We start from the raw sequence: 16,407 nt of genomic DNA, 5'->3' as shown, positions 1-16,407 counted from the left end.
TTTTGCGGTAACGATAAGTTTGAGGGTTCCCAGTGCATTTAGCCACTCAGGCTGCAGTGTTCCCAAAGTACTGTGCTCTTTGCTGGAAATCCAGGAGGTGAGGAGGGGTCTGGAAATGGGTAGAAGTTTCGTATGCTGTTACTCTTTCTTTTCCATGTGACGCCTTAGTTCTGTGGCCTCCTGCCTAGAAAACTAATTATTAAACTTGCTCTGGCAAAAATAATCACACTGTTGTCTTGGTAGACATGCTCTCTTCATTTATTTTTTAGGAAACAAAGTAATTTACATGGTGCAGCTGGACAGCTAAATATTAGAAAACATGTAGTTGCCCTCTAGCATGTGAAAAGTAGTATAAAGATTCTAGTATCATGCTGCTGTAGACTGACAGAAACTGCCTATTATTTTGAATCATTTTCAGGTAGTAATTTGCGCTTTTACCCAAGTGTGTCATTTCCTACTTCTGAGGATTGTAGGCTGCAAGGGATTTTTGTGAACTGAGATTGTGCAGGCGTATTACTGAGCTTCTAGGAACAGGAAGGCTGGTTTGTGAAGGAGGAAGGGTTGCTCAGAACAAAATGAAGGTGAGAAATAAGGGGTATCAAGAGGATTAATCTTGTGGACCAAGGAGGCAGCTGGTTAGTCACTTCCAAAATCAGAGCTGGGATGGATGGGCTGTAAACATGAGTGAGGCCCCTCCAGTGCACGGAGAGAAGGATCAGAATGAGCTACCGTGATGGAAGGGAAGTTCTTCAGGTTAAATAAGTGGTGGGTCCTCTTGCAAGGTCACCTTGAGCCTGTGTTGGGCTGTCACAGAGTACCCTGTGTGGAATAGAGCTGGGGGGCACTAACACAGCCCACCTGAATGCGTAACTTTGCTAAGGAAAACATTTTGTACTGGAAAAAGAGGTGCTCGCTGCACACCTCTCCCAAAGCAGCAGGGATCACTTTTGTGAAACATCCCAGATGCACTGCAGGTGGACAAAATGTTTCTCCTCCCTTTCATACAAAACAGTAACGTTTGCCGGTGGGAAATAAATAGAACAATGTTCCTGCCTCCCTGCTGCTGGGCCCTGTACCATTTTAATTCCAATTTGAAGCAGTGCAGCTGCTAACTCATCTTCTCTCCACGGAAAGGACAGCACCCCTTTCTGTACTGTGCTGTTCTGCCATGCACAGTTTGGTTTGGTCTTTCTAACGGGAGAAGTGGGACCGTTGCAGGGATTCATACAGGCAAAAAAAATCTATTTTCAAAACACCTTGTTGGTTTGGATAGGAATGAATGCAAAGCCAAGAGTAAAAACAATTTCCTTAGGAGCTTGAAAGATCTTTTTGGAAGAACTGAAATGGAGCTTTATAAAATCTTTATAAAATGGAGCTTTCATTATATTTATATAAAATAGATGTGGGAAGAACTTGTTCAGGCAGAAACATTTTGAACAAGCTTCACCGGCACCTTCTTCTCAACTTCTAATTTTCTTTCAAAGTGACCTTTTAAACCGAAACTGCGTAGAGGGGAGGGAAACTGGGAATATATGAATGTCAGCAATGAGTTTGGGATGATATAAGCCAAAGTTACCTTCCACCACCCAAAAAAAAATAAAAATCACTATGTACTTACAGGTGCTGGTGGAGCCTTTAAGGGCTCTGATATGATGTGGATTATCCCGTTGGAAGCTATTATATCCCACTCAACAATAGCACTTCCCTCCACGTATCTGATCTCGCTCTGCCAGGAGAAAGAGCAATGAGAGTTGAGCTTTGACCCTCCTTCTTTTGGGACTGAAACTTTGAGACTATTTCCCTACTTCAGTAACTGACACACAGAGGAAAAATCACATGGGGGCTTACACCGCTGTCCCCCTGGGCATCAGCCTGGGATGGGCCTGGACTGGTCACAGCTCTCGTGTGCATGAAGTAGCCATCATCATTACCTGTATATTGCCTTCAGGCATTTCTTGGTCCTCTTCTTTAAAAAAAAAAAAATAAATCAAGGTTTTTGTGATGTTTGTGCTGTTATTGCTGACTGCCAGGTAGCACACAGCCTGCCTCCATTACAGCTGCTTTCTGTGAAGAGGATGCCACTTACACTGAGTTTGGTGGCTTGATAGAGCTGGGTCAGCACTGACAGGGACCTGCTGCCCACAGTTTGTTTTATGGTCTAGCATCAGTGGGCTGGAAGGTGTTCCCATGTGGCAGCTCATCAGAATGTGAGAAGGGAGAGGGATGGGATCAGTCATTGCCACCCCACCAGTTCTCTAGACTCTGCTGAAAATGGGTGTTCTTGACTGCTTCAAGAAGGTCCTGAGGCTCTCCAGCTTTTTGGGAGGATTGGTTCATGGGATTCTGTGCTATTGCAAACTCTGCTTTAAATCACATCCTAGCAAAATGGTTTCTCCTTGGTGAGCAGAACCAGGAGCTGCCACCCGCTCTTGGCCTGGCACAAGGTGGTATGCAGCTGCTGGAGCACACGGTAACTTTTTGTGCCCAGGGAGGAAGGGACTCAGCCGTGGTGGCACCGCAGAGCGGTGTGGGAGTCACCTTGAGTTCTCCTCCCTCTCCTTCACCCCTGCACTGGCATGCCAGGGTTCTGGGGAAAGCTCATGGGCTCTAACCTGGTGCACAGGGGCAGATGGGTGCTTGGCCATATGGAGCGTGCTTGGAAAGTGGCTACCACCTCTCCTTCCCACCCAGGAACCCTGCTGAGCATTACTGCAGCCAGGAGAAGTGGGGAGCTTGCTGAGGTCCTCCAGGGAGGAAGAAAAGCTACAAATTTCAAACAGCTTTTAGGGGCAGGAGCGAGATTTGTGTTAATGAGCTCAGAGCTTCCCCTTGGCAGCTTTTGAAGAAAGGAGGATTTTTTTTAAAGATGAACCTCTTCTAACTCAAATATCAGATCAAAGAGATCCAAAAGAGCTCCTGGCATTTCAATGAGTGATACAGGTAAGCCTTGTTCTGGTGCACCCGATCTCTCATGAGGGTATACTTTATTAATGTGACTACTGGATTTGCAGTATAGGGTGGTTTTAAACACATAAATCAAGTACATGGCAATTCTCATGTTAAAGGAGTTTCTCCTGAAAGGTGAAGGAGGAAGGAAACAAAGGCAACAGATGAGTCATTTGTGCACCTCTTCCTGCAGCACCTATTTTCTTCTTGTGAAAATCCACCCACCCCCCCGCAGTTAGTATGTTGGGCGTGCAAATTTCCTTGGGTCCAGCACCATACTCTAGAGCACGTTTTAACTGCAGGCCCACAGGCACAGGGTTTCTTCTTTTCATATTCAGCTCTACTGCATCAGCCACAGCAGAGTCCCAATCTGGATCTCAAAGGGCTGCTGTCACAGAGGTAATTCAAAATGCTTGGGTGGTGAGTATTTTCTTAATAAAAAGTGAGAAGTTGTGTGTGTTTTCAAAGGATGTGTTTCCCTAAAATGTCAGAGGATACTTTCCATTTGCAAAAAGGATATACATTTTTGCATTTAACAAAACCCCACTGAAATAGCAATAAAACCATGCAAACTTATGTTTTGTCTGCTTTTGCTCTGAGCAATGCTATGCTGGGGTCTCCTCCCTCCCAGAAAGTTACCGTTAAAGTTAACTTTACAAGTGCCAACACCTTTCTTTAATGATATGCTGCTGCTCTCATCCCTCCTCCTATTGCACTGCCATCTCCCATCCTCCTGCCAGGCTGGGAGAAGGGTTGAATCAAGCCCGTATCTCATCCTAGAATCCAGGTTCCTGCAGGCCACCTGAACAGCTTCCTTCGAGTTTTGGGGGTCAGAGCTTGGCCATTTGCACACCTGTAAATTTGCAGTTTGCCAGCTGCTATCCTGCAGTCTCTGGGCAGGAAAGAGTCTTCTGAAGCCAGCTTCTCATTGCTGCCCCCTATAACCTTACCGGATTGTGTCACCTGATCATGGGGTAAAGCGTAAGGTGGGAAAAAGCACGAAGATGGGAGATTTATTAAAAAGGTACCTGTTCAGGGGTAGGGGGTTGATATTCCTGGCCCCCGGTGTTTGTAATGAGGAGCTTTTCCCCTAGGCGAGTTACGAGAGTGGTTCCGTTGGTCAAGTCTTCATAAAACATTACACTGGCATTAGATAAGTGATACTCAATGTCTCGCCCAGAAAGTGTCTGTAAATGAGAGCAGAATACAAGGAATGTTACCCGATGTCTTTAATCCTCTGGATTTACCAGTAGGCTAAATGCCTGTGACCTTTTTTCCTCTTTGCACTTAATGCTGCAGCAAGTGCAATATGGGGTTGAGGATACTGGAAAATCTGGATGCAAACAGCGGGATCTTCTGTCCCTGCTGGCCTCCGATGGCTGCCTGCAGTGGGCAGTATCTTGATTCTGGCCAGGACCAAGGATTTTACTCTTTTATATGCTGACCTGAAGTGATGAGCCTCAGAGATATTCCAAGCAGCTTGAAGATGCAAGCCAGGGCATAAACCCACGTGAATTGTTTGAGACAATGTTTGATTGAAGGAAGGAAGGATAAAAGGGCTAGGCAAAGAAATGAAGCTAGGAACAGATGCCTTTAATGTATTTGTGGGAAATACCAGAACTGTGGACTGCTTTCTTCAAATAATTGTGCTTGATGTTAATAAGCCAGAGGAGGGTTCATCTCAGGCAGACTCCTTTACAACTGGGTAACTAAAATCCCTGATGTTCGAGTCTCTGTAGTGACTTGAACACTCGATAACCTTACACTCCGAACTACAGAAAAGAAACATAAACGATGAACTCACCTCTTTCAGAAGCACAGTTTAAACTGTGTGGGGTTACACAGAAGTCATGTCATACTAAGATTATTTCACTGGGATACAGAAACCCATCATGGCAGTTTAAAAGATGTTATTAAAATGAGGAAGGAAAAAAGAAAAAAACCCTGACCTCATTTTCCCTTAGCCCACTATCATTTGGAGCAAAGAGAGTGGCTTGCACTGACAGGTCCGTGAGGTACTGCAGGAACTCTTTCCCCTTCCTAGAGCTGTTGGAGTAAGCCATGATGTCCTAGGCAGAAACAAAATCCAGCTTTACTAAAGAGCAATTCTGCACTCCTGTGTGGGGAGCTGAAAAGATGAGACTGTATAAATAACAAAGAAGCTTCCTACTAATAGCCACGAATCAAATCCGGAGAGATATTATGGAAGAAGTTTGTATTCAGAACCCAGTTTTACCTGCTGATTTGGCAAGCACATTTTAAACTGACTTGTGCACGTAAAGCCCTTGTTGTCTGTGAGGCTTCTTACACATATAATGCTTTTCTGAGCAGTGGCAAGAAAGGGGCTCTTTCAATGCTTTGCTTTTTTCCCCAGCACCAGTTCAGTAAAATTACAAAAAAGCACCGCACACTTTGTGATGCTTAGAAAGCCAAGAGCAGTTGTGCACAAGAATCCTCTTTAAGCTAAAGCTGCAGTAGCTGCAGCTATTTCCAAATGAGTTACAACACCCCCCCCAAACCTCTTTGGAGCAAGTAATTAAAAAAAAAAGCATCTAAGATTTCGACTGCTCCACCTTGCTTTGCTGGTGGGCTGCTAGTAAAGCAAACGCTGAGATACAACCCAGTATCTCTGAATGGTGTGCCAGCTGTGGACCCTACCGACAAGAAGTTTGTCAGCGTTGGGAAGGACGTCAGCACTTGGAGCAAGTTCCCACTGCAGGAGAAGCCGTCCCCCACGTAGCCCGGCTTGCAGGTGCAGTTCACCTCTGGAATGTACAAACACAGATAGCCACATGGGCAAACGCTCTTTGCTAGAAGGCTTTAGGCTGCTCTCTGCCTGAAAAACAACTTGCAGGCTACAGATTATTATCTTTTTTTAAAGTTAAAAGGAGGCAGAGTCTCTTGCAGTGTTATCTAGCAGCCTGTGGCCGACCAAAGGAAACGAAATCTGGGCTGCTGCCCCACTTTGCACAGAGGGATGCAGCAAAGGACCCATTTACCTTTCTCCCTGTAGCAGAAGACATCCCAGGTTTCACTCAAGTTGCCTCTTCTCCCATAGTCCACAATGCCGACGTACCCAGAGCCGCAGTTTGGAGAGGAAAAGGCGGTAGGGTAGCCCACTCTTTCGCTGTCTAGCCAGCCGGCAGAGCACAGGTGGTACCTCGCCTGCAGCCAGCACAGGCATAAAGGAAAAAACACAGGGTGAAGAGCTGGGTGGTGTGGCTGGGGTGCTGCAGACCAAATGGATGGTTTCCCCCAGGGCTCTCAGGCAGCACCCGACCCCCCAGCAGTCTTTCTGAAGGTCTGAGGAGGCTCTGTCCATCTGTCTGTCCTGGCAGCCTGCCCTGTGCTGAGCTCTGGGTCAAGGGGCTGTGGAGATGGGGCCCTCCAAAAGCCAGTGACTCTCTGTATGGGCAAAGGGAACCTTTCCCAGGAAAAGCTTTCCCAAGCACAAAGCTGTGCAGGAGCAGAGGTGGGTGTGAAAGCCAAAGTGGGATGCGCAATCACATCGTGTGCTGGCCCACCTTATGTCACTGTGGGAAGGGCTGACAAACGAGCCTCATCACAGCCAGGAACACTGGAGCCACCCCCACTGCTGACTTTGCTGCTTTGAGGGAAATATTTAGACTATGGGGCACAGAGAACATGCAGCTTTGGCTGCAACCTCAATCTTCTTGGGCAGCAGAAGGAGGTTTACATGCTGGCCATGGTCCAGCCTCACATTTTGTTAATGATATCTCTAAACTGTGAGCATCTTTATTCCTTCCACAGATGGGAAGGAACAAAAAAGGCACAGTCAGTCTGACCCACTCTTCTAAAACAAGTTTTGGTAATCTGAAGTGTGATGCTCATCCCACTGACAGCGACTATGCCTTCTCTGTAACACACTGAAGGAAAAGAATATGGAAATGGCTCTGCTTAGTTAACAGCATTTCTGGGGAAAAGATTCCTGGAGCCTTACCTTAAAAATTAATCTAAGCATAATTCTGCAGTGTATATTTCTTAAAGAAGTGCTAATATTTAAAACCTCCATGAAAACACTTTATAAGTCTGAGTTTACCATCTCCCCCCAGTATCACTGGAAACAAGAACTTGGCAATTGTTTTCAGTGCTGTATGAGCATGCGTGAAACCAATAAACACTGTGAAAACTGCTCCTCCCAAACATACCCTGGGGCCAGGGGGAAGGAAAGGAGCGAAAATGAAGGTTATTAGCACAGAGCAGCCCCCTTGCTCCTCCCTCCCCATTTACACTGTGGCTAGGTCCACTCCAGGGATCTCCTCCAGCAGTGAGGCTACTTCACCTTCTGAGCGTACAGCAGCTGGTTATACGTAGCGACGGTGGCTGACTCATTGGCACAGGCCTCCTTTGCCTTCTCATAAGTCAATTTGTACTGCCCTTGTGGGGACCGTAAGTGGAAAACCCCAACAGTGGTATCTGCAAAGAGAGAGAAGAACCAGCCCTTCCTGAGAGGGTTTCCATTTCTGGATGCAGAGTTAACTGTGCCATACAACTACCCAAGAATTTTGTGAAATGTAGTTAGGACAGATGATCCTTTAGAGGTAATATTCCTACCTGGAATGTTTTCATCTGTTGCTTCATAAATCTGGTATTTTAAAGTGTTTATGCACATGTTCTAACTTTAAACACACTTAAATCTCATTGTTTCAAGGGGATACAGGTAGAAGACTGAGTGAGCTTACAGACACAAGGATCCTGGCCTCTGGCTTCAGTGCAGTGGCACAAGGATGAGGATGTCCTTATCCCATGGCACGCATGATGTGCCATCCTTACCCTGGAAGTGGAGATCGGCACAGTCAGCATCAGGGTGGCACTGCCCGTTGTCTTGCAAGCAGCGGTCGAGAGGAAGCTGCATCACCGAGCAGTTCAGCCCATCACCAATGTAGTTATTTTTACATTCGCATTTGCGTTTGCCCTGGTCAGGGAGAGAATAAAAAAAGGCCAGGCCAAGTACCTAGCTGACGTAAAAGTGGTATTTCAAGGAACTTTCTGAACTGTTGGAAAAATTTCACTTGATATAGCCAGGAACGGACAAACAGGAAAGTTGCTACTAACAACTGTGATTCAATAGACCACAGACTCTGACACTGACATTTATTCTTCTAAGCAAAACATTTACACATACACTTGGGTGCTTTGCTGAATTAATACCAGAGCGTAATTCCATCCACAAACCTAATAACATGCATTGGAGAATTATGTGACATGTAATTAACAAAAATGGATGGCAAACCTATCAAAACAGTATTTAAGTGGCTGGGCATGGGAGCATGAAAGGAATTTAGCAGCCCACTGATGGTAATAAATTGAGCACTATAAACTAAGCAGGAGCTGGTGACGTCCAGGGATTGCAATGGTTGGCAGCTGGAAGCTTTTCTAGATAGCTCCTGGAAGACACATCAGGGAAGCCACCAAAATGGAACAGACAGGTGATCCCAAAAGCATCAGGACAAATGCTGGATCAAGTCACTGCACATGTTTTCCTCAACAACTTCCACCATTTGGGCCAAGGAATTTGTATTATCTGGCTGCAGACCTTTCTAAGCTGAGTCCCCCCAGACAACAAGGGACACTGTTCTCCCAACTGTCCCTAGGTTTAGCTATCAAAATATATTCAGTTTCAAGCCAACAAACTCCTATTGCAATAGAGATAGCCAGTTACGGAGAGCTAAGAAGGGGACAAAAAAATTACACATGCAAAATATCCCATCTGCTGCGATCAGTGGAAAGATGTCAAACTCTTTCTCACTCCTCAGCTGAGAGGAGACCAAACTGATGTGGAAAGTAGGCTGGAGCTATGTAAAGGTTGTTTTGGAAAACAGGGACTTTGAGAGGTACAAAGTGTCATCTGGCCAGAGAAAAGACTTCTGCTGGCACCAGGAAGAAATGCCTCAGACTTCCCTGCTGGTGACTGAAATAATTCAACTTACAGGTCCTATGACAGTGCAAATGGCATGCTCATGACAGCCTCCATTGAAGCCATCGGCACAGGTATTTATTGGAAGACATGTAAAGCCATCGCCTTTGTATCCATTCTGGCAGCTGCAGAAGACTTTCACCCCGAGCTGTGTGCATTCGGCCGCCTTGTGGCACCCGCCGTTGTTTTGTTTGCAAAGGTCTGCAGCTGCACGGGGGAGAAGAAAAGAAGTGAGTAAATTCTGCTTTGAAAGGAGATGTTCTTCACAAAGACAAACCACCTCCAGATTTTAAAGGCACACTAAAAACACTTGTTTGGGGAAAAAAACACTGTTTGAGTTTCCTGAGGCACCCCTGAACTTTTGTGAAGGCTACCCTTTAGGGGTCTGAAGCCCTTGTCAGCATGTCCTTGACTTAAGAGACATGGCACCACCCCCCCCAGAGATTCTGCTTCGCCTTTTGGTGGCCCAAGAGAGCTGCTATTTTGGTGACTCTGCATTGGCCAGGGTGACTTTGGAGGACATGAGACACTTGGCTCAAAAAGAATGACTGTTTCTGCAGTGATGTTACTGGGGAACTGCCTTGCCTAAGGTAATCAAAGAAAATCCTGTAAGTGAAGCACTGCTGGAAACACTGCTGAAAACCCTGCTGTTTCCAAAACCTGACTGAATTGCACTTCTGCATGTGTTCCTGTCCAACCTGCTCTAGGTGAACCTGCTTTGGCAGAGGGGTTGAACTAGATGATCCCCAAAGATCCCTTCCAACCACTACCATGTGATTCTGTGATTCTTGCTCATATTCTTGCTGGGTAAAGCCTGGTGAAACCAGCCACTTGCTTCAGAAAAAACCTGATCTGTGTATATCCTAAATTTGTTTCACTTGCTGCACTGTGGGAGTAAATAGATTTGATAGCCAACATTTCACACCTGATGGTAATTGCATGCATGCACACGTGCAAGAGGGGACAACCTCCTTTCTTGAAGCAGTCTGTGCAAGAGGGAGCTCACCTGTGCAAGTGATCCCATCCCCGTTGTACAGCGGCTTGCACTGACATGTGTTGTTCTCCATGCAGACAGCGTTGGCGGAGCAGCTTGGGGAACACACTGGCTGCAGCACTGTGGGGAAGGCAGAACAGCCGGGATGAAGACGCTATCTATATTGCAATACCCTTGTTTCATGCAGAAAGAAAAGCCCTTGCACCAGTCTTGCTAACTGGAAAACTTGTAAGCGTTTTTTTATTTTTTTTACTGCTTAGCTCTGGGGTGGTGTCTTCCCTCATGTAGCCCAAAGCCCTTCCACAGGTGAGGTAAACAATTATATTCCCATTTCACAAAGGAGGAGACAGGGAGGTGAAGGGACAAGTTCAGAGTCCATAGCAGAGTCCCTTTGCCTCCAGTGAGGGCTTCTAATGTTATTAACCCTTTCTCTTTCTTTTCTACACAAACACTCTCTGAATTTCAAGTGCCATCAACCCATGGCTTCGTGCCATGGAGCCTGGTGAGAGGAGGCAGAGACCTAGCTTGGTTTCACACAGCCGGCCAGTCCATCCTGTTTCACAGAAACATCGTCCCGTTCCTGAATATCCTTCATCACACTGCCCGTTGGTCTTGCATTCACAGGCTGCAAAAGGAATGCAGAGAGATCACTTACAGAGCTGCCTTTGGGAAAGGGGAAAACCTTTCCCTAGAGTAACACCACCTAGATTGTTTAGATACAGTTATTCAGCAATTATTAGATAAATTTAACCTCATGGTTTTTCACCACAAGGCCAGTCAAGCAGTGGGCCACACTGTCCAGAGTGGTTGGGCAGTTTCCATCCTTGGAGGTTTGCAAGCGCCATAGGATAGACCCTGAAGAACCTGGTTTGAGCTTGGACCTGACCGTGCTTTGAGTAGAGGGTTGGACTAGTGACCTTCTGAGGTCTCTTCCAACCTGAATTATCCTGTGATTCTATGATTTTATAACTGGCATTCAGTCAATGTGCCTCTGAAAATGAAAATGAGTATTGATCTGCACTGTGGTAGCATAGCAAACTTCACAGAGAACTGTGGTGGGGAAGGAGTTAATGGCTGAGCTGAAGACCAAGCCTGATTCTGTCCTAACATGCAGCAGCTGCTGGTTGTGGGGAAGCTTTTTAGCCAGAGAGAAGGAAGGTGTGCAGAGAGAAAGTGTTTGATTGCTGCTTGAGCAAGGAAATCAAATACGAGGTTAGTGACCTCTGCTGTAAAACATGGAAAAACTAGCTGTAATTTTCTTTTTTTTTTTTTAAGGTTTTAGATATACTAAAAGTTTCTGAATTCCTTTTGTTCCTTTTATATGTGGGGTGTTACCCCCTGTGCCCTGCAAACTGAAGCATGAGGGACCGATTTAATCCATAGGTGGTGGTTTTTTCCCCACTCTCTGGGCCCTGCAGTCCCAATCTTTGGGCCCTGAGTCCTTCTTAAGGAATTATTGGTGGCTCTCTGTTCTATAATATAATGAAGTAGCATCCTTTCTTGCCTTATCTCTCTTCTTGAAATATTGATGTTGAAAGAGGAAAATTATATGGGTTTGGGGAAACTGATTCTGTGAAGACCTGGTCCTGCTGAAAAGCAGTTTCACCCTCTGGTTATCTAATTTTTGGCTGACATAAATATACATTAAAAGGAAGGGTCTATAAACCACTTTTTCTTTTAGATACCACAATCTGTGTTAGTCTACCAGCTCACACATTGTGTGATATGTTGTGCTGTAAAACTGATTAGTTGCAGGTGAACCTACTCTTGAGCATTGGTATCCAAGCCTAGTGTTTTGCTTCCACCCCCCAAGGATATCTATCTTATAAACCCCACTGTATGTGCATCATGAGCATTACAGGTACATGTGGTTAGGATGGAAGGGTTAATGTAGCTTCCCACCTGAAGGCTTTATGTTGGGAAAATGTTTAAGTTTAAAGGGTGATACTGATCCTGGTTCCACCTACTTTATGTTTAAAACCACAGAAAAATGGATTATGTGAGCAGTTTTTTGGCTGCTGTCTGTCTTCACAAACTGCCTTTACCTTGGTGTCCTTTTTTTTCTCTTCTGCAAAAGTAGTGAGTGGCCTCGGTCTCCTGCAATCCTTGAGGAACCACACTGCTAAAATGCTGTCTTGCTCTTTATATGGGTGGGGAGAAGGCTGTGCTGTAGTTGAAAACTTGTTGATGGAGGCTCTGTCTCCATTACGTGTTGCTTATGTACCATATAAGAACAGGAGGAGCTTTGCAGACAAAGCTAAGTAAGCCTCTGCCACCCCTGCCGCCTTCTTCCTTCTGAGACCTTGTGCCACCCCTCCAAGTGAGGAGGCCCTTGGGGAAAAATTTTGGTGTCGAAAGGGGGGAGCATTTCTTGATTTGCTTAACCCACCACTGACAAAATAGTTCAGGTGTGACATGGGCAAAAGCATGGAAAGGAAACTTAAACGTACGCCTGCAGTTGGACCCGTATCTGCCTGGCAAGCACAGCTCGCACGAAGTCCCGTTGAAGCCGCTGTTACAATGGCACTCTCCTGTCCCTGTGTATCCATCATCACAGGAGCCGTGGTTATTGCATGGGGTCTTTGAGCCCCCTGGGCAAGCTGTAAGGTTTAAAAAAAGAAAAAAGTGTCTGTTTAGCTCAAGCACATGTTTATTCATTGTCACTGTTATTGTTCTGTAAAAATCCTTGCACAGGGAAAAGCCTGTAAAAGCATCTCTGTTGGGGTGTGTAAAAGCAACTGTATGACTGCAAGTCTTGTGCTCCAAGGTCCTTGACACACTTCTACAACTCTTGTCAGAAAGGTGTTGCAGACCCTTCCAGCCCTGCTCTTACCTGTCTGCTTGCTCATTCAGACCCATCAGTGAATGGCACTGCCCAGCCCATGCCCAAATCCAGCCTTGTTTGGTCACCTCCATGTGCCTGCTGTGGTGAGCCCAATGGGCAGCTCAGGCTGGGCTGGCCAAAATTGCTTGGGACCCCCATGTGTCTGGCTGTGAAATCCAGACAGAGTGAGCTGGCAGGGCTACCTGTGCCTGGACCTGTTTGCCAGCACGAGATCCTAACCCGGATCCCGACCCTACATACTGCGGTGAGAGCCTCAGTGCTGTTCCCCCGTGGGGCTGTCAGGTGAAGGACACTTCTTTAGTGTCTGCTAACAAACAGCTGGAGATAAAGCCTCCCAAAGTGTCTCACACCTGGTTAAAGCTACAATTTCTGAGCTTACACCAGCACTGTGTGTGCTTACTGGTGGTTGGGGAATTGTACGCTGTGTCTCTGGTGTGTCCTGGTACCACTGCCGTGAACCTGATGTCCGTCTTTGTGTTGAAAGGACTTTCAGCTGGTGACCAACTAAGACTCACTAGTTTTGGTGACAGCAGAGCAGGCTTTACTGGCTATAGCATTCCCTTAGTTTGCTACTAGCATGGAGTGTGAAAAGAGATCATCTGGAGTGGAAAAACAATAATACTTTGTGGACTTCATGTCCTGCAACAGCGTTCCCCCATCTTGTGGCTGGTCTCTCCTCGTGCCCCCTTATCCCTGCTCTTGTTGATCTGCCAGCTGTGCAGCTGAACATCCTCGAGGAGGGGGGTCCTACCTTGGCAGTCTGGCCCGAAGTAGCCCTTGCAGCACTTGGCTGTGTGGACGACCATCACGCAGTTCCTGCGGCAGCCGTCCCTCTGCAGCCCGTAGGACTCGTACGTGCACCGCTGGATCCCTTCCTGGGCATTGCACGTGCCAGCGCAGAGAAGGGTGGGGGGAAAAAGGCAGGAAGATGAGTGCTATGGGGAGGTTTGGTTTGGGTTTTTTATTTTCCCTCTTTAAATCATGTTTTCTGATGTACCCTGAATCAAAACGTGGTATTTGCGAAGAGTGTAGGTGTGAGGCCCCCCTCGTTCTCTTTGATTGCCGACTTGCTAATCACTGTTAATGAGGATGGAGGGGCTGCTCCGAAGTCAAGCGAAGCCCTCGCTACAGTGGATGCTGTGTGAGACTGACAAGCATCCCCTGCCATCAGCCTCTGCCGAGGGACAGCTTTGTCCCCAAGGCTTTATGGCCTCACTTTACAGTGTGGTTTCACTGTTGAGGGTTCTCTTTTTATTTTTTTTCAAAGCAACTTATTCTAGTTTGCTCATGAGAAGTACAGAGAAGAGCAGGTTAGACTGCTTAAATGCAAAATTTTAATGTATTACCTTTGGTTTTGTCCCTGGAGGGCATTTGGAATTACTGAAACAGCTAACACAATGCCACTGTTGTACAAAATGGAAAAGGAAAAAAAAGTATATTAAAATAATGGCAACAAAAGGCTATTTGACACAGACAAAAAGTTTGTTTTATGAGAGCAGCAAATATGAGCAGAGTGTAGCCTTATTACACTTGAAACAAATTATAAAAAGCTCTGGAGAAAGAAGAGAGGAGAGTGACAACATAATAGTTGCATTAATTTAGTGTCATGAGCTGCAAGAAAATAGTTTTGATACCAGAATATGAGTTCTAGAAGAAGAAACTGTGTTCTGGATTTAAACAAGCAGGGAAGAGATCACAAATATTCTTCAGACAAATATATTGATGTGGCCTGCACCAGATCTGGATGTCTAATTTGGAGTAAAGGTAAATGGTTACTTCTCAGGAAGCGCTGACCAGATCTGAGGTAATTTATATCTATTTAATTTCATTTAACAAAACCATAAAACAGAAAGTAACTTAAGCAGATGGGATACACCAGTGTTGTTTCCATAATGGAAATATAAATTCCAACAAGCTTTTTTAAGACTGACTACATTAACTTTTTTTTTTTTACCTCTAGGTAATTTTTTCATGCATTCAAATTGAACTGAAGTGAATTTGGTCTTGAAATCATTTCAAAATGGGTTTCAAAACTTCCTGTTTGTGGGACACATCAAAGTTCACGGAGGAAACTTCCTCCATGCTAACAGTGCCCATCCATGTGAGCTAAAGGATATTTCTGTGAAAGCAAGGAATGCGAGAGACCGAGAGCCTGGCTAACAGACTAGGCAGTTCTCTGTCTTTTGTCCTTAATTCCCTGTGCAGCTGGGACAGCAACGCTGTTCCTTTGTAACTGGGAACTTGGTAAATACAATCTCTGTGACCAAATTCGTAGTGTGAATTTGTATTAACCTAAAAGCGTAGTAGGAAGATCCGTCCTTGCTCAAATTTATGCTTGCATTTGTAAGGTACTGCTCTTACTGAAAAATGGACGGGCTTTGCTAAGCTGGTCTTAACTGGAAACCGCTTGTCCTGTGTGTTGCTTTAGTGTGGATGCGGGATTTCTCTTGTGTATCTTTTGCGTGTCGTGCTGCACTTCTTAACCTTAGCTCTAACCAGTGCAGCAGGTGAAGCCAGCCTGAAGTGGTGGGACTTCATCTCCCAAGTGCCAAAGCTGCTGTGAGTGTTGCCTTGGTCTCTGCGAGGGCAGGGTTTGGCCCTTGGGCTGTGTCTTTGCCAGGGTGGGGGACTAAAAAAGGGAACTGACCGTGAAATCTACAGCGAGGAAGCTGTCGCAGCGTCCCCCCAGGCTGGGGTCCATCAGCAGGCAGTCGATGCCATAGGCGATGCCCCCGTCGAACTCCAGCTGCCGCTGCACTATCTTACACTGTCTGTCGTTCAGGAAAAGGGCGCCCTGAGAGATGGGGTGGGGAGAAGGGGGTGTGACACGTCACAAGCCAGGCTTCCCTGGGGCCAGGCTCAATCCAGGTCCTGCTCTGGTGTTAGGGATAACTCTCCCCTCTCTCTAAACCAGTCTGGGGACCCATAGCTGAATGCTGTAACATCACAGGTGGGCAGATCCTTTGCTTTTCCTGATGGGACAGTGTGCCAGCCCTATGTCCACAGATTTACCTTATGCACATTTAGGCTTAGTCACGTTTTCAGAGGCAGTTGCTTGCCAGGTATGATTTGATACATTTGAAAGGGAAAATGTGCTGCTGTTCTGGCTTAATGGGCTGCATGTCTGCCTGCAATCTTAGCTTGTTAAGTGCTTGCAAACCAGAATCTGCACACAGGTGCTGCATTCGTGAGGTTTCTGCCAAAGCCAGATCCACCTAAATAGTTTTCCATTGTGTATTTCATTGTAGAAGAAGTTAAAATATGCTGGTATTTTGGTTTTGAGGTAATTGAGAGCTCTTCTGAACAAATAGCATCTTACAACAGAGAAAAATGACAGCTCCAAAGGCTCTTGGAAATCATCTAGTTTGCTGAATCTGTTGGGGTGGCTGCCCTGGTTTTCTGGCTGTTGGCATGGAGTGGCAAATACCAATTGAGTTTTGGTGCTACTGGCCCTTTCTGGGGGCTGCCCACAGGCACAGTGGGGTCTCTGCATGAGTGGGTCCTGCAGCAGGGACAAGGGGTAAGCGTGCCGGCAGAGTGAACACTTACGATCTCCTTGTTATCTCCACAGCTGACACTGAGGTTGGAGCCCTGCAGGGTCTTCAGCGCGGTGGAGTCGGGGAGCTGGTAGGCCAACACCTGGGAAGGAAACAGGGGAAATGCACGTGTCTGGGCTTGCATGTC

General features: G+C 46.2%; 1 protein-coding gene across 1 annotated transcript in view; it reads right to left on the bottom strand.

Moving 5' to 3' along the window:
* The window catches only part of STAB2 (stabilin 2), an 85,689-nt gene that overhangs the window by 2,826 nt on the left and 66,456 nt on the right, over positions 1–16,407 (bottom strand). Inside the window, exons 52-66 of the mRNA XM_074163198.1 lie at positions 16,273–16,362; positions 15,371–15,517; positions 14,070–14,126; positions 13,475–13,598; positions 12,329–12,478; positions 10,399–10,503; positions 9,891–9,998; positions 8,898–9,091; positions 7,741–7,882; positions 7,250–7,383; positions 5,946–6,111; positions 5,605–5,711; positions 4,896–5,015; positions 3,975–4,133; positions 1,619–1,726 (exon numbers count right to left, since the gene is read on the bottom strand). Of these exons, the coding sequence (XP_074019299.1) occupies positions 1,619–1,726; positions 3,975–4,133; positions 4,896–5,015; positions 5,605–5,711; positions 5,946–6,111; positions 7,250–7,383; positions 7,741–7,882; positions 8,898–9,091; positions 9,891–9,998; positions 10,399–10,503; positions 12,329–12,478; positions 13,475–13,598; positions 14,070–14,126; positions 15,371–15,517; positions 16,273–16,362 (1,911 nt within the window). The remainder of the gene's footprint in view (positions 1–1,618; positions 1,727–3,974; positions 4,134–4,895; positions 5,016–5,604; positions 5,712–5,945; positions 6,112–7,249; positions 7,384–7,740; positions 7,883–8,897; positions 9,092–9,890; positions 9,999–10,398; positions 10,504–12,328; positions 12,479–13,474; positions 13,599–14,069; positions 14,127–15,370; positions 15,518–16,272; positions 16,363–16,407) is intronic.

This window comes from Numenius arquata, chromosome 2 (genome assembly GCF_964106895.1).
Source record: "Numenius arquata chromosome 2, bNumArq3.hap1.1, whole genome shotgun sequence".
In the NCBI taxonomy this organism is placed as follows: Eukaryota; Metazoa; Chordata; class Aves; order Charadriiformes; family Scolopacidae; genus Numenius; species Numenius arquata.
Note: the sequence above shows the minus strand (reverse complement) of the source record. Positions and strands in the feature narration are given on the sequence as shown.